This window comes from Chaetomium tenue, assembly GCF_020726465.1.
Source record: "Chaetomium tenue strain MPI-SDFR-AT-0079 chromosome Unknown F5144scaffold_3, whole genome shotgun sequence".
Lineage (NCBI taxonomy): Eukaryota > Fungi > Ascomycota > Sordariomycetes > Sordariales > Chaetomiaceae > Chaetomium > Chaetomium tenue.
Genome location: NW_027117331.1, coordinates 1,776,670 through 1,797,746, shown reverse-complemented (window position 1 = coordinate 1,797,746; position 21,077 = coordinate 1,776,670). Strand labels below are relative to the sequence as shown.

The 21,077-nt window shown below is 55.7% G+C and overlaps 6 protein-coding genes across 6 annotated transcripts; 3 read left to right on the top strand and 3 right to left on the bottom strand.

Moving 5' to 3' along the window:
* Positions 1–309: 309 nt before the first annotated feature.
* F5144DRAFT_486675 (uncharacterized protein) lies at positions 310–2,539 on the bottom strand (the record flags this gene model as incomplete). Its single annotated transcript, XM_066785562.1, has 3 exons — positions 310–1,600; positions 1,650–2,233; positions 2,339–2,539. 3 exons carry the CDS (start codon positions 2,537–2,539, stop codon positions 310–312), a joined length of 2,076 nt encoding a protein of 691 aa, XP_066644627.1.
* A 2,033-nt stretch (positions 2,540–4,572) lies between these two features.
* Positions 4,573–7,115, top strand: F5144DRAFT_175471 (pyridoxal phosphate-dependent transferase). Its single transcript, XM_066782668.1, has one exon. It carries the CDS (start codon positions 4,893–4,895, stop codon positions 6,861–6,863), a length of 1,971 nt encoding a protein of 656 aa, XP_066644626.1. The 5' UTR covers positions 4,573–4,892; the 3' UTR covers positions 6,864–7,115.
* A 993-nt stretch (positions 7,116–8,108) lies between these two features.
* Positions 8,109–9,997, top strand: F5144DRAFT_601091 (uncharacterized protein; the record flags this gene model as incomplete). The annotated part of the gene is made up of 3 exons (XM_066791125.1): positions 8,109–8,157; positions 8,226–9,495; positions 9,553–9,997. 3 exons carry the CDS (start codon positions 8,109–8,111, stop codon positions 9,995–9,997), a joined length of 1,764 nt encoding a protein of 587 aa, XP_066644625.1.
* Positions 9,998–11,051: 1,054 nt separating this feature from the next.
* F5144DRAFT_485454 (uncharacterized protein) lies at positions 11,052–12,696 on the bottom strand (the record flags this gene model as incomplete). The annotated part of the gene is made up of 3 exons (XM_066785499.1): positions 11,052–12,136; positions 12,204–12,365; positions 12,426–12,696. 3 exons carry the CDS (start codon positions 12,694–12,696, stop codon positions 11,052–11,054), a joined length of 1,518 nt encoding a protein of 505 aa, XP_066644624.1.
* A 2,705-nt stretch (positions 12,697–15,401) lies between these two features.
* Positions 15,402–18,486, bottom strand: F5144DRAFT_546457 (uncharacterized protein; the record flags this gene model as incomplete). Its single annotated transcript, XM_066787413.1, has 3 exons — positions 15,402–16,970; positions 17,565–17,713; positions 17,787–18,486. 3 exons carry the CDS (start codon positions 18,484–18,486, stop codon positions 15,402–15,404), a joined length of 2,418 nt encoding a protein of 805 aa, XP_066644623.1.
* A 247-nt stretch (positions 18,487–18,733) lies between these two features.
* On the top strand, positions 18,734–20,860 carry F5144DRAFT_175443 (uncharacterized protein). The gene is made up of 5 exons (XM_066782667.1): positions 18,734–19,050; positions 19,136–19,971; positions 20,049–20,177; positions 20,233–20,327; positions 20,399–20,860. The coding sequence occupies exons 1-5, from the start codon at positions 18,981–18,983 to the stop codon at positions 20,787–20,789; spliced, it is 1,521 nt and encodes a 506-aa protein (XP_066644622.1). The 5' UTR covers positions 18,734–18,980; the 3' UTR covers positions 20,790–20,860.
* Positions 20,861–21,077: the final 217 nt, after the last annotated feature.

Below are 21,077 nucleotides of genomic sequence, written 5' to 3'. Positions count from 1 at the left end.
ACGTTACGATAGCCGGCCTGGCTTGAATTAGAAGCCTAGCACCGAATTGGAATTTACCTACGAATACCAGACTTGTTGTTATCGTTACCGGGTGGACCTGTTTTGGTGGCTCTGCTGCAGTGTAAGTCGTGATGGTAATGTTTTAGAACGTTGGGGCAGGCCTCACGTTTTAGGGGGCTAGAGCGGGCGATGATACTGTTGTTGTAAGGGCAATCATATTATCTATTAACCTTTACCAAAGCGCCGCGTTCTATCGCCATCATGGTTTAACCCATTTCTTTCGTCAGCCACTCCCACCCCCCTACGCTCTTAGTTACGGAGCGCCTCCTTCTCTTCCGTCCTCCTCGCCCACTCTCGAAACCAATCCAACGCCTCCGGGTTAGCCACACTTGCGTTGGTCCTGACCTGCATGCCAGACAAGATCTGCTTGACAGCAACCTCGATCTTCTTCCCGTTCCCCGTCTTGGGCACCCCACCCTTCGCCTCCTCAATCACACCCGGCACGTGGCGCGGGCTCAACTCGCGCCTAACAATCTCGACGATCCTCTTGCGCAGCCCGTCATCAAACACTCGGCCCTCGGCCACGACGACAAACAGACACACGGTCTCGTCGCGGTCCGACTCACGGCGGCGCCCGACACAAACAGCGTCCTCGACATCGGCGGCGAAGAAGCGCGTGAGCACGTTGTAGATCTCGGCACTGCCAAAACGGACGCCGGCGGGCTTCAGCACGCCGTCGCTGCGGCCCAACATCACCAGGCCCCCGGTGTGGGGGTCCATGCGCACAAAATCGCCGTGGTGCCACAAGCCAGGGAACCGTTCGAAGTAGGCGGCGCGGTACTTGGCGTCGCCGTCTGCGCCGAAGAAGGTGAGAGGTTGGCAGGGGAAGGGCTTCGTGCAGACCAGGTCGCCCGGCGGGGGGGTGTCGTCGTCCGGAGAGGGGTTGACTGGCTGCGGCGAGTCGGGTGGCGAGGCGGGGTCGACGACGCTGATGGCCATACCGAGGCCGGCGCACTGGATTTCACCGGCACGGACGGGGAGGAGAGGGCAGGGGGCGCCGAAGAGGGAGATGATATCTGTGCCACCGGTGATGGAGGCGAGGTTAATGTTGCGGGGGAAGGCGGTGTAGACGAAGGTGAATGTGGAGGGTGGGAGGGGGGAGGCTGTGGAGTAGATGGCTTCAAGAGCGGAGAGGTCCAGGGAGGGGTCGGCGACCGGGCGGACATTGTTTGCTTCGAGGGTGGTAAGGTAGGCGGCCGAAGTACCGAAGTGGGTTACTCGGAGGGAAGAGAGGAGCCGGGGAATGGAAGAGTAGCCATGCGGTTTGAATGGGGAACCGGCGTACAGAACGAGGGATGAGCCGCAGGCGAGAGCAGAGACGCTCCAGTGATGCATCATCCAGGATGTCGTGGTGAAGTAGAGCATGCGAGAAGCCGGGGAGAGTGAGCAGTGCAGGAAATGTTCCTTCTTGTGCTGGAGTAAAGTGCCAGCTGCAGTATGAACGATAGCTTTCGGGAGGCCGGTCGTGCCACTGGAGTAGAGGACGTAGAGGGGATGGGAAGACGGGAGCTGGGTAAAATCCAAGGGCGAGTTTGGTGATCTGATACAATTAGCACGAGTAATCATCGCGACGATAACGAGGGACTTACGAGTCAAGGAAAGCACGAAACTCTTTAACTTGAACCCCCTTCTCCCGAATTTCGTCCAGCCCAGTCTCAACATTCTCGAGGCCCTTAATGACAACCACCTGCTCAAGGCCATGCTTCTTCAGCTCCTCGACAACGTCGAGGGTCTTCGCCTTACCCGACCACTCCTTACCGTTGTACAGCGTGGCATTATCGGTAAAGAGCACCTGTGGCCGGATTTGGGTGAGTCGGTCTAACACCGCGCTCACGCCGTTGTCCGGGCTAATACCCGTCCAAATGGCACCGATGGTGGCAGCACTCAGTAAAGCAACCAAGGCCTGCACATGGTTGGCTACGAAGCCGGCAACAACACTGTTCTGCTTGACACCGATAGCGCGGAGGGCGTTGGAGCAGCGGCGGACTTGGTCCCTCAGCTCGGCCCAGGAGGTTTCAACGAGGTGGTTATCGTCCTCGGTGGCTGTGATAACGGCTGTCGCCGACTCATCAATCTCGACATTGGCAGGGAAGAGCAGGTTCTCTGCAAAGTTGAGGCGGGCGCCAGCAAAGAAATCGGGTCTGGGGAACATGGGAGCCTCGGAAGGCAAAACCTGGGGAAGATTTAGGAGTCTTTTCTCTAGGCGAAGGAGGGCCGGTTATCCAGGGAGGGAGGGAAGTCATTATTAACTATCCCCAGCAATGATCACCTCACGCACCTGGTCAAAGGGTTTTGAGGCCTTGATACCGGCAAAGTGCCAAACGTCGCCCCAGAAATCAGCAACATTGTCGACGGACCACTTGTACAGCTGCGGGTAGTCTTTGAGGTTCAGGTTATACTTGGAGTTCACATGTTCCAGAAACCTCCACATCTGGGTGCCCTCGGGGCGCTCGTGTTTCCAAAGTTCGGCGGCCGTCATCTTGCCGCTGCTGTGGGTGAGTGGTGCAGCGAGTTGCAATTATGAAAGTGCAAGGCAGGTAAGGTATACGTGTGCAGAATTACTACGCGCAGGAGAGGTGCCTAAGGTAGTGGATCTACTGTGAGGTGACTCTGAGTTCTTGACATGAAAACAGAAGGAGTTCCTCTCTGTCGGGTCTCACTGAGTGGAAGGTCCTGGCCTGTCAGGTCTTGCCCGAGGTTCCTGCCGAATTCGGGCCCTGAGTTCCGAAAAGGCGGGATTTGCCCTGACCCGCTGAAGGGAGAAGCCGCAGGCTCGGAAGACCCGAGCCTGGCCAAAACACAAAGCCGACAATTGCCACAACCTGGAAGCCGCATTATCCCTTCCATCGCTTTCAGGTCCCGTTGCTATGCAGGTACCGACCGGGCTGGCCCGCTGGATTTTCACAAACGACCCACACCTACTTCTTAATCTTCGAGATGAAAATGGCGTGGTTCTTGGGTATTATTACCTTGGGCATTTCCGCCTGTTGTGGGTGGGTATGAATGTCTTTTTTTGCTAGGGCCATTTGCAAGCGCCAACAGGTTATACAAAAGCAATAACAAACGAAAGGGAGCACTCCGGTCATCCCATGAGGAATCATGCCATTGGCGTCGCTAGCAACAAACGAGCCGCCGAGTAGGCCGGCGACATGAACCGTTGCGTGCCGTTATCTCGCCGGGGAAGGCCGCGCTCGCTTATATTAACTCTACCTGCGGATGCGACACTCGGTCCCGGGTCCCGAAATCACCCCCGTTGCCGGGTCTGCCGAGTTGAATCACAGGGGAGCTGACAGATCCTTCAGTTACTACCTCACTTACAAGTACATGGACAATTTATGGATATCCACTAGGTATGAAAGCCCAGAGAGTCTGTTCCTCCCCCCCAAACGCACGCCGCTCTCACTTCGAGCTGCGTTAGGGGTCGCTGTCGAAGCTTCGCCTCGTTAGGCAAACTGTGAGGCGTACCTGGGATCACCGACGTTCTAGTTGAAGGTTTTCTTTCCAAGTCTTCTTTCTTCTTTTGCGCTCACTGTCGAAGCTTAGGGTTTACTAGTTAGCACTGACCTTGAAACTGTAAGCTCATTTCCCGGGATCCCACCGCCCACTATTGGTTACGCGGAACAGTTAGTTGCGAAACCCAAGGTTGCAAATGGATCCTCGCCCAATGAGGACGTGCTCATGCGCTGATAACTCGGCACGCGCTGGGTTAGGTGATGCGCGCGAAGCTGCCGGAAACGTTTTTTATGCCGCGTGCGGGTTGAGCACCTGAATAAACATAGCCAAACCTATGTTTGCAAACCTACCTAACTAATGAATTGAGACCCCCAAACTACATACTTACAATACCTAGGCAAGTACCATAACTTCTCACCCCGCAAATTCGAGAGGGGTGATTACCCCTTGTCCTCAATCTCATCGTGATGATCGATCCAGGCGAGCAAGGGACAGTCGCAGCCCAGCCGGACCCGTCGGCATCGGCGAGCACCAAGAACCCGTCAGGGGGTTGAACGGGAGGCACAGGGCTGCCTTTGCAAATTGCGCTGGTGGGTTTGCCGGCAAGCGGCGACCCACAACCCCCATCCCTGGCGCCCCGATTCGTCAATTTTGACACCCAGCCCAAATCCGTTTCCCTGAAATCCTCTGCATGTCCACCTCGCGCTCGCCTTGCCCCTTCTTGTTGAACTTCGTTTCTTGTTCTTGCCGCCTGACAAACCTACCGAAGACAAGAGCCCCCTTTCGCAAATTCGTCCAGAACTAAGGGCGACGGCGACCTGGGGCGCGAGTTCCTCTTTCTTTTCCTTTCTCCCTTCCCGGCATCCCCTCGATAGCTGCCCCGGCAAGCATTCGTCCGGCCTATCTCATCGCCCCTTTGCGGCTTTCGACGCAGCTTCTCATTCGCTAGGTTAAGGAGCTTTCAACTACACCGGCACACCGGCACGTCATTTCCAGTCGCACCGACGATATCAGTTCAACGCTCGCGCGCTCAACTCAGCGAGCCTTTAAGCGTAAGTTGTAATATTTATATTTATCATGGATCGATCGAGGCACCACAGTTTGCGATCAAGTCTCGGCGGCCGCGTGTTGATTGGGGCCGCAAAAGGGGTGCCCAGCCCCCATCCAGCCCCCAGAATCACACCGCTTGGGAGTCGACCTCGGACTTGGAGGGTTGCGGCCAATTGCCGCGTCACCTTTTAGAGGTTCCAGAAAACCCCTGCTAACGACCGGCTTTCTCTAGTATCCATTGGCGCAATCAATTTTCAAATCGTGCCTGCGATCAGCGTCGAGATCCCCGTCAGCTGCACTGTCCAGGAGCGCCGTCCACGCCGACAGCGATGCCTCGGAAACTCTCGAATCCCTTCTCGACATCCACCATGCCATCGTCTGAGAAGGTAGGCGAGCGCCGACCTTCTCAGTCGAAAGGAAACCGCCTCGCCGGATTCTTCTCATCCAAGTCAAAAGAGCAAGCGATACACCACCAGGTGGCATCGCCCAGGATGTCTTCTCCCAGCCCCCTCCCGACCATCTCGTTGTCGGCCGCCCACGGAGCCGAGCTCAACACGGACGAGACACCGACCACCCTCTTCGAGCCCCCTTCTGCCGACGAGGCGAAAATGCAGGAGCGCCGAGATGCCCAATTTGGACCCCTCCTCGACCCAAGCCACCTGTACATCAGTGCCCACCAAGGCAAACCCCTTGAGACACCTGTCGAAGACGAGCCGCCCTATTACTTTGTCCTTACCACATATATCAGCTACCTGCTCCTGATCTTCTTCGGCCACGCACGAGACTTCTTCGGCAAGCGATTCGGAGACAAGAAACATTACCAGAGCCTCAAAGTCTTCAATGGCTATGCCCCGCTCAACGACGACTTTGACAACTTCTACGTTAGGAGGTTGAAGCTTCGCCTCGATGACTGCTTTGCAAGGCCCACTACCGGCGTGCCTGGCCGCTACATTAACCTCATTGACCGTAAATCGGACGATTTCAACCGTACCTACAAGTACACGGGCACCTACACCCAGACCCTGAACGTGAGCTCGTACAACTACCTGGGTTTTGCCAACTCGGAAGGCCCCTGCGCCGACGCCGTTGAGGAGTGCGTCCGCAAGACTGGCCTCAGCTTCGCCAGCCCCCGTGCTGATTCTGGAACGTCTGAGTTGGCTCTGGAAGTTGAGCGCGAGGTTGCCCAATTCGTCGGCAAGCCTGCCGCCATGGTATTTTCGATGGGTTTTGTGACAAACGCGGGCTCGTTCCCGGCGCTCGTCTCTAAGGGCTGCCTCATTCTGTCGGACGAGCTCAACCACGCCTCAATCCGCATTGGTGCCCGTATGTCCGGCGCGGTCATTAGGTCGTTCAGTCACAACGATATGGAGGACTTGGAGAGGAAGCTGCGCGAGGCCATCTCCCAGGGCCAGCCGCGCACCCACCGGCCGTGGAAGAAGATTCTGGTCGCGGTCGAGGGCCTGTACTCGATGGAGGGCACCATGGTCGATCTTCCCGGCGTCTTGGCCCTGAAGAAGAAGTACAAGTTCTTCTTGTATGTGGACGAGGCCCACAGCGTTGGAGCGCTCGGGCCGAGGGGCCGCGGTGTCTGCGACTACTTCGGTATCGACCCGGCTGAGGTCGACATTCTCATGGGAACCCTGACCAAGTCGTTCGGTGCCAACGGTGGCTACATTGCCGGCGAGAAGAACATTATTGACGGGCTTCGGATTGCCAACGCGGCCAGCCTTCTCGGAGAGTCGGCGACTCCCTCGGTCCTGATGCAGATTCTCACTTCGCTCAGGCTCATCACCGGCGAGATTGCACCCGGTCAAGGTGAGGAGCGCCTGCAACGCCTCGCCTTCAACTCGCGGTACCTGCGTCTTGGACTCAAGCGTCTCGGTTTCATCACGTACGGCCACGACGACTCGCCCATTATTCCCATCGTTCTGTACCACCCGGGCAAAATGTCAGCTTTCAGCCACGAGATGCTCAAGCGCAAGATCTCGGTCGTTGTCGTCGGCTACCCGGCCACGCCGCTCATCAGCTCGCGAGCCCGTTTCTGTATCTCGTCGGCTCACAACAAGGAGGACATGGACCGTATCCTTGCCGCCTGCGACGAGGTCGGTGATATCCTGCAGCTCAAGTACTCCACCGGCATTGCTGGCGGCCAAGAACCGCTGCCCGACGGCGTCACCCCTGAGATGGAGCACGAGTGGCGCAAGGCGAACGGCCTTGAAGGCGTTGTCAAGGCGCCTCGATGGAAGCTGAAAGATGTCATTGAACGCGGTGTGCAAGATGCCAAGGAGCAGCTTCGATAAAGAGCGAGCGACATGGTTGGTGTATATAAATGAAATAAGGAATTCCTTGAACGCAACGGGGCGTATGGGACACTCGTTTTGTATAACGCTGCTGTCAGGGCGTTTGTGTGTTGGTCCTGCTACTCAGAGATCCGGCGGTGGTTGGGTGGACGTCACTACGGTGGTGTAATGTCTATAATCTTCGAAGGGTATGGGTGTCGGGTCGGTCTTGAGGGGGGGCATCAAACATCTCGTTCTGGCTTTAGCAGGAAGTCGCAGACTCATAACGTAATGTACTCGCCGTCACATACATACTCTGATGTAAGGGTTGGAGTTGGGATGGACGGTCAGCGGCGTCAGGAGGGGAACAGCTGGTTCTTGGGCAGAGGGGAATGAATGGGGTGTTGGAATGGATTGTCACAATAATGAGGGATACTTATGGAATAGAATACGGCACCTTGTGTGTACGACTGCATACTGTACTGTCTTGCTCATTACCTTGTGATACAGAACGTCGGTATCTGAATGCAATATGCGGAAAAACGTAGTAGAAGAGAGATGGTCCTTTCAAAGGTAGATCGCGATGGCTGCCGTGGAAGTAATTCCACGCACAGCGGCACGCGATCCACCTTATCTAATCTAAGGTTAAAGTTACATAAGCTCATTTTTGTATCACCTTGGTTTTGGTGGTTTAACTTTTTGTTCTGCATCCCCTTCTGTCCTGGCTTTCATCTTGTGTTTTTAACCAAGTTGAATAAATAATAAATAACTAAGAGCATGCATGCACGAAGGTCGTCACGTGCCATCGCGTTTCTCTCCTACGCGCCGTTGCACAAACGTGCTGTACCTTCCTGGGCCGTCCACTGATTGTTCTCTCTCATCTTTTGATCGTTGTACGGATCACTTTTCTTCCCTGTTCCCTTCCAACGACCATCAACTTTAACTGTCGCATTACCAAATACCAACAACTTTTACACGCCATCCGGCCTCTCACCCTCCACATCTTAATTTCTTCTATCTAAATTGAGTTCTGTTATTTAAGAGCCGACGCTGTCCAAATTTGTAAGTGCGCCCGTTTGCGTGACACGAACATGACGTACTGGTGCACATCAAATACCTGGCCGTTTGGTCTTTGAGGACGTTTGATTGAATCAACCTTTGCTATCAAACTCTAGTCTTGACTGACAAGGTATCATTTAGCCCAGCAACAAAATTGGCAACGGGGCCTAGCTAATTTTGCCGCATTTTCTTGTCGATGTTGGCAAGATGGTGAAGCCTAAGAAAAAGAAACAGCAGACACTAGAGGCGACTCTTGGTGAGACCTTTTCCCATGACCCGTCTTCCGTATCCATGAAAAGAATACGCCTGCTAATGCGCCCCCAGGCCGCCCGCCGGTGAGGCAAACCATAAGGAGCCCTTGGACCAAAAAGGGCAAGGCCGTCCAGAGAAGCCCGGTGGTTAGTTCGCCGGTCAGGAATGCGGCTCCCCTGAGCAGCTCACCTCCGGCACCCCCGTCGTCATTTATGCGCTCATCCCAAGTGCCTGGGAGCTCAAGGAAAGCGAGGGCCGTCCTCAAGGATTCCTCTTCGGAAGAGACGAGCGAGGATGAGCAAGAGCAGGTGCTTCCTGTGAGAGAGACGAGGAGGGTGAGGAGATCTCGGCTTTTCGAGTCGGGGTCGGAGTCGGAGTCGGAGTCGAGCAACGGCTCATCCGAAAAGGGCAAAGAAACCCGGGAGGAGACTGATGACCAGGAAGAAGACGATGACAAACCTCTGGCCACCCCCATAACCAGGCGCAGGAGACACTTGGTTGTCAGCGAGAGTGACGAGGACGAACAGTCCCCCGTCCCCCAATCCATCAAGCGGCGCCGCCTCGTTCGGAGAAATGTGGCTTCCAGCCCTACAATGGAAAAGACAGGGGCCGAAGACGAGGAGGAACCGCCAACGCCACCATCGGCCAAAGCTAGCCGGGTGAGACGGAAGCCACTCACACAAAAACAGAAAGCGCGAGAGCTACTCCGCCGGAAGCGTGCTGGCGAGGTTATTAACGAGGACGACGATTCGCTATTTTCCGACGAGGAGTCTGAGAAGCCCATGTACGACACCGATTCAGGTCTTGTCGCGCTTGAGGAGTTCGAGGACGACGAAGAGGGCGTCAATGAGCCCAGATCAGTCGCCGCCGAGAGAAAGAAGAGCAAGAAGAAGCGAAAGCGTGTTGCGGTCGAGGACGATGACGATGACGATGACGATGACGATAACGAGTCGGGGAGCATGGACGACTTCGTTGTTGAAGACGGCGACGCTCCCCTTGGTGCACCCGACGAAGACCATGACGACATTCCCCTGGAGTATACAGGCTACGCGCAAGCGCCGCTCAAGGTGTATTTCCGGGTTGCCATAGAGTGGCTGGTGAAGTTCAAGGTCAATCCTGGGTTCCCCGAGCGGGAGGCGGATGTGTATCGCATGGCGTGGAGGAAGCTGGACGACGAAGTCCGAGGCCTCGCGAACTCTAAGTTTTCCTCTGCTGCTTGGAAAAGGGACTTTTACATGGCGCTCCGGGCTCGGCCGCACTTTGACAGTGCGGACTTTTTCAGGGGCGGCATGCTGGAGGGTCAAAACTGCGGCGCCTGTGGCAGGTCTGGCCATCCCGCCAAGTAAGTAGCTTGAATCGTCCTGTGAGAGAAGTTACCCAACTAACGCCGCCGCCGCAGACACTCGATGAAGTTCACCGGCGACCCTTATTACAAGAATACCATAAGGCTCGATCGCTTCCTCCAGCCTGTTGAGATGGACAGCGAGCCTGACTCGGGCTCTGAATCTCACGACGATGACGAGGACGGCAACCACATCCCCAAGGCTGAAAAGGAGTGGTATGTCGGCGCGGTCTGCAACAGCAACGCCGAGACAGCGCATGACCTGATACATTGGAAGATGGGTCTCCTTGTCTTCGTGGATACCCGCCTTCATATCGAAGGCCACATGGCCGCCAACAAGGTGGCCGAGAGAGAGAACATGGAGGCCGAGCAGAAGGATGAATTGGTCGATAAGATTATGAGCCATTGGGAGAAAAACGGCATGGTGAAGGCGCTCTACTCGGAGTTTAAGGGGACCATTGAGAGGGCGAGAAATAAGCCTACTAATGGGAGATATCGGTGAGGTGGGCGTTTTGATCATGGGGTTGTTGGATTATGTGGACGGGTTGACATCTGTCCAAGCCATGGACAGAGAGGCTCGTGGCTTTGGCCCCGACACTGGCTCAGAAAGGGAATTCTCGTTTCCGCGAGAAAGGGGGAGTTGTGGACTCATTGGGGCAATGTTTTAGGTGTTTTTGGGAAGGATAACCTGGGCGGACGGGGCGAGAGCGGTGCCTTTGCAGGATTAACTACATCATTGGTTTGGGGCATCTGTTGTGATTCGTGTGAGCGTGTACGGAAAATAGAGGTTGGGAAACCTGCTGTAGGGATTCTCTGTAGTGTTTTCTCAGAATATCTTTTGCCTCATTTTTTGTAGTCGGAAGTGAGTAGCAGCACAACAGAAGCTTTCCAATCTAAGAGATATGGGTGCCCGCTCAACACGGCACCGTCTATCTGAAGCAGGTTGGCGGGGGGCTAGATGACTTCACAACACCATGCACATCAGAAAAGGAACATTTGGACAGGAACGGCAGCGAGGCATGCATCCGAAGAAGAGCGCTTGTCACCCCAAACAATGTGGGTAACCAAATGCATATAGACTAGAGAGACAAAACCACCAGGCCACCCTACCCTGCCACAAACAAATACTACCAAGACTACCGAACAAGAATGCCCCCTTTTGTTGTTTTTGATTCCAAAACCCTCCTTGCTCTCTCCAAACCTACAGTCCACCCCATCCTGTATCCCATTCCCTAAAATGGCCCCCAACAAACCTAACACCTATCTAACCCCCACCACCATTCGCTCGCTTCCTCCTCTTCTCGATGGAGGGTGAAAACCAACCCTCTCTTTGTAATCTCTCTCACCCTACCAACAAACAACCCAACCCAACTTCCCCGACACCTCAACTCCCACCCACACAGAGCTTCCCTCGCACGCCCAGAACGAAAGTTATACACACACAAAACCGACTCTTGCAGCCCGAGTCAGTGTCCGCCCCCTCCCCCACTCCGCACTTTCCCGCCCCACACGCGCGCGAGTCAGATAAACGGCCCGGGGAGTCCACCCATCACACCCTAAATAATGCCTCCCGGCGGGTCATAGCCGACACCGGCACCACCGACGCCCCTTGCGGCCGCGGCAGCGGCAGCGGCCGAGCTACTTCCGGGTCCCATGAGCCCCGCGCTACCCGGGGGCCCGTCGGGGGCGGCGGCGCCATCAGCGGAGGCGTTGTTGGTCTTGCGGAGCATGAACATGGGTTTTTTGCCTTCCTTGTCCAGCTGTTTAAAGAGGATGAGGGGCTTCTCGTCGAGGGCTAGGCAGCGCTCTTGGTCGCCGTAGACGATGTACAGGGCGTACTGGTCCCAGGGGGCGTTGATCTGGTATTTTTTGAGGGCGGCGGGGAGGACCTTGTAGCAGGGGTCGTCCATGCTGACGCGGAAGGACTTGAAAATTTCGACTGAGGCGTTGCTTGCGGCGCCGGGAGTTTCTGGGGCGGGTGTTTGCATCCTCCGCGGGGCCGTGTTCTTAGCTTGATTGTAGGAGTCGTCGGGCGCGAAGGTGGAGCGGGATGAAGGGGTCGGTTGGTCGCCGCCGGCACGGTAGGAGCGTGCACCCAGGGTGGTACCGGAGAGCATGCCGGTGGGTGGCGACGTCGGGGAGGGCATGTTCGGAGAAGGGTAGGATGGTGATGGTGCGCTTCCGCCGGACCCGTTCATGGCAGCCAAATGTGACGACGAGAGGACGGCTCTCTCGGCGGCGCTGGACGGGTCGAGGGTCTGTTCGACTATCGACCGATCGTGGTTTGTTTGTAGGTGCGTCGGGGAAGTGGCTTTGGGAGTTGTGCCAAGCATGATCTTCTTGGTCGAGTATTGCCGCTTCAGTCCGGCGGCAGACTGGGCAGTCGATGGTGTCGGCGCGGGGGGCGACAAAGTGCTCTCGTAAGCCGGGCCGTTGCTCAGGTTGGGCAGAGGCTGCTGGGCATCTTTGACCATCCGCACTGCCGGGAGCACATCTTCCCGCAATCTCCTGTAATCGTCCATTAACCTGCGGATATCCTGTTCAACTAATGATATTCGCTCATCTCGAAGGCGCAGCTGCTCCACGAGGAGCTTAATGTCTTTTAGCGTCGCATACGACGACTGAGCTTGTGTCTCGGCAGCTGTGAATCCCGGGTGTTAAAACATGACGTGATTGAGAGACAGGGACGTCTTAGAACAAAAACCTACTTAGCGGCATATAGTGATCGGACTCGATGGGAACATCTTGGGCCTTCTTCACATCGAACACCGACTTGAGGATGGTTAGTCTGTGACCAACACTGTTGAGTCCCATCGCCTTGAGGTCTTCATGTTGGAGGGCGACGAGTGCTTCGCCGACAATCTCATTTTCTAGACCAAGTTGTGTCAGCAGTTGCCAGTCCACCAACGCCCGGCCAAGGGTCTGCTTACCAAGGAAAATGTCTGCGTATTGCTGCAGGCCTATGCTGGCGATGAAGTCGGCGCACTCGTCGGCGGTCCATTCGGATATGATGGTCTCGGGTAGCCTATCGGCACTCGTGCGGTAGCCATAGGTGGTGGGCGTGTGCTCGGCCGATGGCGGGTCCGAGTCGATGGGGGAGGTCTCGAGGTCGGTAGCGATGGGCGAGCTGTTATGCATATCTCTCTCGTACTCGTCGTCGGCATCCGACTCTGCATAGGCGGTCCCCGAATCGAAATTCATGACTGGGTATATTGGGGCCCTCACGGCCTGGGCTGCGGCGAGGGCCAGGGTGACGGTTTTGTAGTCGCTCCCAAAAAAAACGACTAAGGGCGAGGGAAGCAGGAACCGCGAGGGTGTTCCTGTTTGAGTTGACAAGTCGACGGAAGTAGCGAAGGCGTCAAGCAAGGCGGGGGTGAGCGAAGTGTCAGTGTCGACAAGGGAGGAGAGACGGTTTGGGATCGGCGCTTGTGGGATGCGGGTGGTAGCCGATCGATCGGGTGCGGAGGGGGAAAGCAGCGGTAGCAACGGGTTCTCGCAGGAGCGTTCGGCCCCTCAATACCAAACCGGAGCAGCAGTCTATTGTTGTGGTGGAATGGAAACACCAAGCATGTGTCGGGGTTTGCAGTCGGCGGTCGAAAGGCAAGAACGGCGGAGGGAAAGCGGGCCTGGCGGGATTGCTTCTTGGTCGTCGATGCGGGCGGAGAGGTTGTTGATTGCGGGCTCGGGTAGCCGCTCGCTTGGCCGCTTGATGGTGCCCTTTCCCAACCTGTCCTAGCGTCAAATTTGCCCTCTTTGCCCCCCCTGCCGGCTTACCGGACCCCTGTGGGCCCTGGCCAGGCACTCCCAGTGACCCTTTCCAAAGAAGTGACAGGACCTGATTCCACTGACATGGATGGGCCAACCCCCAACCTGGAAGTTCCGAGTCTTGTCGCGTTTCTTTCAAGTTTTCGGCCAACCCATCCCAAATCGACCGAGTCCCCTTGGCGGGGCGTAACTATAAAGTATGTATGTACATTACAACATACAGATCTGTATCTAGATACCGTATGTACCTACCGATGTATGCTCACTGCTGCTCAAACACAAACCTGGGCACTTACTTGGTTGCAATCTCACAACTAGTTCCCGCCATAACTACACAGGACCTAGTCGACGTTAACGTTAGCTGCTATTACGCTTTAATTGGCGGCTGTAGGTGCTAGTTAGGTGTCATCCACGTGGCTTAAGAAGACCTCACGAGGCCAGGTCTTCGGCGTCCAACAACGGGCAACTCAATAATTCAGCCATCGTCTGAGAAGATCGTCAGGTGCCCTCATGATTTGGATTTCATTATTGGCGGGATCTTTTGTCGATAAAGCTCCCGAACCGCACCCGAATAAACTTGGTTCTAGCCGCAGAACCCCGCCCAATATTCTTATGCAGCCCGAAACTTTAGAGCGCCTGCGAGGCACCGTTGCGTCCAAACATGCACAAACGTACATACCATACATAGAACACATGGGCAGAATAACCTAGTTGGACTCCAAATGTGGAATGCCCTAACTAAACGTCATCGACTGCAAGGAATGACTATTCTGATTGGTTCTTCTTTCTTTTCACTGGTTTGCTTTTTCCCTCTCCGTTTGTTCTGCTCAGTTTCCATTGCTCGATCGATGTAGTTTTGGAACTTCTTGGGTCTCTTTTGAAGTCTGGTTTGTTCTGCCGATGGATTTCGTGGGCGCCCACCCATAAGGCTTTGATCTGCACCCATCAATAGGTACCTTGCCTCCATTGGGCGCCTCTTCCTGATCCCATCCGGGCGGTTGGGCATTCTCCGTCTGAACATGCCAATAGTAAACTCAGCGAGTGAATCCCCTTCGCCCTGCATGCCGCACAGCCCCAAGCCGTGTCACTGCCCCACAATCCAATGACAGCGACAAGATGCTTCCCGATTCACCCCTTCCCGCCGACAACAAACCCATGCACCCTGTCTCCCCCCCCCAACCATTTTTGGGACACGCGGCCGACAGCAAGGCAGGCTGTCCGTCCCAGGCCAAGCCCCGGAACACAGCCAAAGTCGAAGTTGAAACCGCCCTGGTTCTGGGCCGTCCTAGTAAAAAAAAAAAAAGCCCCCACCCGCCGGGCCACCCCGCGTTTCACCTCCTGGCCGGTCCGGTCTCTCTCCCGCATCACCTACATACGCCGAGCGAGGGTGGGTACCTGCCCTCGACTTGAAGAGCGCCTATGGCAAGACGGTCCTGCTGAGAGGGGCTGGTTGGCTAGTTGGTTGGGGGGGACGAGACATTCCAGAATGAATGATTCCCTCGGCCGATGCAACGCCAGGTCGCTGTTTGAAACAGGAGCGGAGCTGGGGAAGAGTCAATCTACAGGTTGTTAAAGCAAACACAAGGTTCGAGACAGCTAAGCTCGGTGTAAGTGCCCAGTCGGGGATTTTGCAGGCATGCCCGGTCCAGGTTCCGCCGGGAGTGATGAATTGGGTTGCTCGTTGCAAGCAATTGTAGGGATGAGATTGGCCGTGTTCAGATGAAATGTGGAAGAAAAGTGAGATGAAAATGAGTGTGATGAGACGAAGAAAGGAGCAAGTCAAAGTCTTAGTTGGTCACTTGCACGCCAGTGAAACCTTCTCGGTGTTCAAAAGGGGATAAACAGCCGGCCCCCTTTTCCAAGTAAGACATTTAAAATACTTTCTGGGTTCTATTCCAAGGTGCCCTAAGGTTGTTATGTGCTAGGCGGTATATATGACTGGCGAATGCATGAACGCTGCTAGCATAAACAAGAAAACAAGAAAGCTGGTCGTTGCAGTTGTTAAGAACGCTATGCACCATCTAGATGCATATAATCCGAGAAAGCCAGCAACGCCCATGTCTTTCCGCATCGCTTCATAACGAAAAGCAGAAACTCTCCCAACTCCCTACTCCAAAACCCCATACATATCCTAAAAACACCTACCAATGCGAACTCCTCTTCTTCCGCACCTTCGCCTTCTCATCCTCGGACTTCCTTCGGCCCGACGGCCTCGGCCCCTGGTTCTGCAACTGCTGCAGCCCGCCAGCGGCACCCTTCCACAGGGTATTTAGCGTGCTGGAATGAAACGGTCCCTGCTGCTGTTGCTGCTGTGGCGGCGGCTTAAACTCCGGGGGCGGAGACGATTGCTGCGGTCGCGAGTGCGGTCCCGCACTGACCGGCCGCGGGGGTAGCGTCGGCGGGGGGCCGTAGCCCCAGGGGCCGAGCTGCTGTTGCGGGGACCCGGGCGCCGGGTGTCCGGCTGCTGCGTGGGAGGGTCCGGGTGGAGGTTGGGTGCGCGGCGGGAGGGACGGCCGGTCGGACGGGAGGTCCTGTCCCTCGACGCCGTACATTTTGCGGAGGCGCTCTGTCTCCTTCGCGATCTCGGCCTCGCGGCGGCGGCGCTCTTTTTCCTCGTCTTCGATCATCTTCTTGATGCGCTTCTGCTCGGCACGCTCCGCCTTTTCACGCTCGCGTTGCTCACGCTCGACCAGGGCTTGCAGGCGACGGGTTTCGGCGTCTATTTCCGGGTTCGCAGCGGGTTTGGAGGTGTTGGTGTTTTGTTGCGTCGGCGGAGGTTGTGAGGGTGCGGGTTGTGCAGGGGCGATGTTGGCTAGGGCACCGGACATCACGGCTGGGCCTACCGGGGGGAGATTGACAGCCGGACGGGAGTTCTTCCTCTTCGCCGCGTTCGGTGCCGGACTTCCCCCGCCCTGAACGTTGAACATATCGGCCTTGGGAACCAACCAGAGATCCTTGATGACTTCTGACGCTAACAGGAGAACTAGTTCGAGGCCTTTGCGATCCTCGACCTCGACACGATGTAGGTTCGGCTGGTAGACTGTCAAAATGCTCTCACGAGCAGCCTTAAACAGGCCGATGGTGATATCGGGCTCCTTGTTCTTGCGTGTGCCGAGCCGCTGTCCCGTCATGTAGCATGTCATATCCTTGCTCAGAAGGCCGTCCTTCTTCCACCGAAACATGACGCGCGGGATCAGGTCGGCAGCCGCAGGGGAGGTGTCCTGCTGTTCACGATCTAGCGCACTGAGAGTGGGCTTGCGAAAGGTCTGGACGGGCAGCTCAAACTCCCAGGTATCGCTCTTGCCCCATGACCCAGTCACCATCTTGACGGCTACCGACTGGTCGGGGTTGTACAGCTGAACCGTAAAGCTGTCTGGGACAAGCGCCACAGCCGGCGCCGGGGGCGCGCCAGCCTGGGCTTGGGCGCGGATCTCGGCAGCAGAGAGGGTTGGCTGTGACCACTCGGGCTCAACCGTCACCTCCCCGTAGATCACGTCGGTGTTATACGGGTCGCATATTGCAATCCCGTACTTGCTGCGCGAAGCGGGCAGCGCCGGGTCTGCCCGCCGTAACAGGTACTCGGCCGCTGGTTCGGAACCGTTCTGGGTGAAATAGAGGAGACTCGAATGCGGGTTATCGGAGGATGGCTTCAACCGAAAGGTGGGTAGGTTTTCGTCGAGCATCTTGCCCCTAGATGAATGAGGGTTGCACTAGGTGGGCTTTGTTGGTTGAATGGGAGCTTGGGGGTTGACTTCTCTTCGTTTCAGTTTCGACGTAAGCTACGAGGCAACAACAAGCTTTATGGGTGAAAGAAAAAGAGCGAGACAAAGTGCTGACGAGGCCATGGTGGGTCAGCCGCAGCAATCATCACGAGGCTGAGCGAGAGCCCCCAGACAAGCCAAGGCATGGGGGGCGTGGGAGGGTTGACCCGCTGCTGCAGGTCAAGCATCAACCCCGCCATCGTTCATGTTTCTGGAAAGCACATGCGAACCCCCCTGCAGCTCAACGCACTCACGTCACCCTTGTGGTGCAGCCACAGCAGGTGGGCCCGCCAAGACCTCCCGCCTGATTAGGATTTGCTTGCTTGTCCGTTGCATGCTTGGACTCTTTCTCTTGATCAACGAAAACACTTGCAGAGCTACCACAGCAAAAACTAAAAAAAGATGATTGCGCCTCGTCGAAGTTTGTACGGATACATCTAAGTTCTAACACTAAACATTGGATCCCGATAAGCAATTCTAGCTCAAAGCCTAATCACTACTCCATCCCGCCTTGAAGCTGGTGTCCCCAAATGGCCATCCCACAATATCAACGTTGAGCTGCCTGCTCGACTCCAACTCATTGCGGCGAGCCTTGAGCTCATCCACATCCCAGTTCGACCACAAAAACTTGCCCGTCAAGAATCGTGCCTCGGGGCTCGCAAGCCAAACAATGAACGTGGCTGGGAGGGAAACTAAAAAAAAAAAGGGCAAGGTTAGCTTCGCGATTTTCCAAGCAAGCACGGCAAGCAACATTATGCCACTTACCATGGTCCTCGTGGCCGATAACCTTGACACCGCCAACTTCCTTATTCATATCCGTATCCACCACCCCAGGTTGGATATGAAAGACGCTCAGCCCGGGGTTCGCGGAGCCCAACGAGTCCCAGAGCCGGACGGCGGCCATCTTGGCGACGCTGTAGGCGGCAAACCCAGGACCGAAGTTGATATGGGCAGCCGACGACGAGATATTGACCGCCACCGCATTCTCTGCCGCATGGCGCATGAACGCCTGCGCAACAAACAAGGCCCCCTTAAGGTTCACATTGACAGTGTCAATAAACCGGTCGCCATCGACGTCCACCACAGGGTCAAGCGGCCCCGTCACCGCCGCACCACTAACCACCACATCCAGCCTCCCCCGGGTACCAAGAAACCCTTCAAACGCCGCATCCACCTCCTTCTTGCGGGTAACATCGGCGGAGGCCACGAACACATCCACGCCGGGGAACTCGCGCTGGATGGCGGCCTTGGTCTCGAGCAGCGGGTGCTGGCGGCGGCCGACCAGGGCGATCCGGGCCGCGCCCGCCGCCGCGAAGGTGCGTGCCGTCTCGGCGCCGATCCCCGTGCCCCCTCCGGTCACGAGTACTGTCTTGCCCTTGGCGGACAGTTCGGGACGGGTTGGCGAGAGGGAGGGGTAGGTGGTGTTGTGCCATGTGGAGGTGGGGGTTGGGAAGGGGGCAGCCATTGTGAAGGGTTTTATCGAAAGAATGGGTAGGTAAGTGGGCGGTAGGTAGGTGGTGGTGGTGATGTAGAAGTTTGAGTGTGAATGTGTGGTGTGAGTAAGTGCTGGTGTAAGTGCTTGAGTGAGTGCTTGAAGGACTTGAGATATGGTCTCTGGGCCATGATGGCTACTCTTATACAGGTTCTATTGTCTACGAAACTAGAAGCGCCCCTGCGACGGAGTTGTACAATTTCTCAACTTCCGATCTTGACATTTGTCAGACAGGAATGCGCTTCATCTCGAGATACCACGGGCGGTGTTTACAAAATGCTCCGCCGTCTGTAGATGCTTGGCATTGTACAATTTGTTCCGCCCGAAGGAACGAACTCTTTGAACTGTGGGGTCTCGGGGGTTGGTGCTGACAAACTGCTACTAGCAGCAACGACTGCATATTCTAGAAAGGCCCCTACAACACGACGACACCAGCGGTTCCCCCGCCTGCTACGGTCGAAATTGAAATGGCCGAAGTGGATATACAGCCCCAGATCGTCCTCCGATGTCCCCAGTGTAACAAGCCGTTCGATAAACGTGAGTTGAGCCCGTAGTCAATGATACCCACCTAAGCACCTACCCAGGGAGGACAGAGCAAGGACACTAACACGGCCCTGTTTAGAGTCCACACTCAAGAGACATGGATACTATTGCCGGTCCCGGAAGGAGGGCGCTGCGTCCAGGGCCCGATCCTGTATTGCCTGTGCGAAACGCAAAGCTCGTTGCGACACCAAACAGCCTACCTGCTCCGGATGTATGACCAGACACATCGATTGTCATTATCCAGCCACACTACCCAAAGGCGTAGGCAAGGGGGGCAGGGATAAGGGGGGCGTTGATGCGCCTGCAACCGAACCATCAGTAACAGCAAATTCACTTGCCTTCGATTCACCCCACCACATTGATCACCTTCCATTCCAAGATGAGCTTGCTACACCAGTTCCTATCGCGCTAGGAAACTCAGGAGACGGGTGGTTTGACTGGAACAATCCAGCCTTTGACTTTGCCGACCCCACGAGCAACTGGCAGACTAAAGGAGATATCGTTCAATTCTCACCACCCTTGACGCCTACGCTAGTTCATGAGCCGACACCTTCGGCCCTGCAGAACTTTCTACGCCAGCAAACGGTTTTGTCTTCGTATATGTCGATACCAAGGCAACCGCATGATATTCTTGGCTCCCTCGTCCAGAGGCCGAAAATGGGACCCAAAACACAAAGAACCGCCGCCCTCATCTTGCAAACCCTGAAGTCTTATCCTCTCATGTTATTACAACATGACTCGCTGCCACCGTTTATTCACCCTCGCATGATGACTTCAGTTGGTGCTGAAAATGACAACATGGAGCCGCTTAACAACTGCATCAGTTTGCTGCATATGACCCGCGCGGGGGTTCCGGGGAACCGGAAACTGTTCTGGAGAAACATACGGATGGAGTGTGAACGTTTCTACCAAGAGGTACGTCAAGTTCCGTGACGAATCAAGAAGCAAAAGAGCATCATGTTCTGAGGGGCTCACGAATATTCCTTCCTTAGTATCACGGGTGGAACAAATGGCAATTGCTGGCTGCTATGCAGGCGCTCCTCATTTATCTCATATCCAAGGTAGATAAGGCCCAACCGGAATACAACAGCCTCGATTCACTGTTGGTTGCGGCTGTGGTTGTAGGTTAAGCTTTCTTCTTAATATTCCTTACCAACCACTTAGCTAACAGTGTAGGCACTGGCTACGCGACTTGGCACCGTTGTTGATGCGCCTGACAACGACCTGGATTCAACTTGGAATACATGGATCTTTGAGGAATCGAGACGAAGGTGAGACTTTTTACCTCGTATCCGCTTTACGGGCACAGTGACAACGGCAACGGCTAATAACCAAACCATAGACTATGCGTGATGTATCAAGTCGTGGACATGCTGGTCTATTTCGAGCCAGCGGGCATGTGCAATGTGCGGAAGCAAACGGACCTCGTCATCGCACCGCTGCCCGCTAAGAAGCGGCTCTGGGAGGCAGGAAACGTGTTGGCATGGAAGGCCGAGAGCGAGAAAGAGGAGGCCGACACCCGAGCCGCCTTTGCTCTGGCCGGGAGCGGTGACCTCGTCAGGATCGACCAGGCTGAGCTGCAATGCATCAGCGATGTGGCGCGGCTGGGGTACAAACCCCAAGATTCTGGTGCTCCGGGACTGATGTGGCGCACTGCAGACTGGGATGACTGGTGCTCCGGGATGGATGGGTTTGGCGGCCTTGTTATGCTTGCTGCGTCCTTGACAGAATAGTAGTCCTCTCAAATGCTCGTTCTGGCAAGATAGTCGCAAGGAGCCAGATCCCTGACCATGCTAAAAGGCTTTAAATTATTCTCGTTGCCAAACCTCAGTGACTGTAGAGTACTTCGGGTTCGCGATGCTGCTTTTGGGACTCGGGTCCCCGCGTTCTGGGGCAGCCAACCGTCTTCCTATGGCCGGCCTGTCTCATGCCCTATGGCCGAAGTCAATGAAATTGTCAAAATTATTGTAAGATACCGCCGCTAAATCGGATTATCCCTCTATTTATCGAGTTTGGGAATG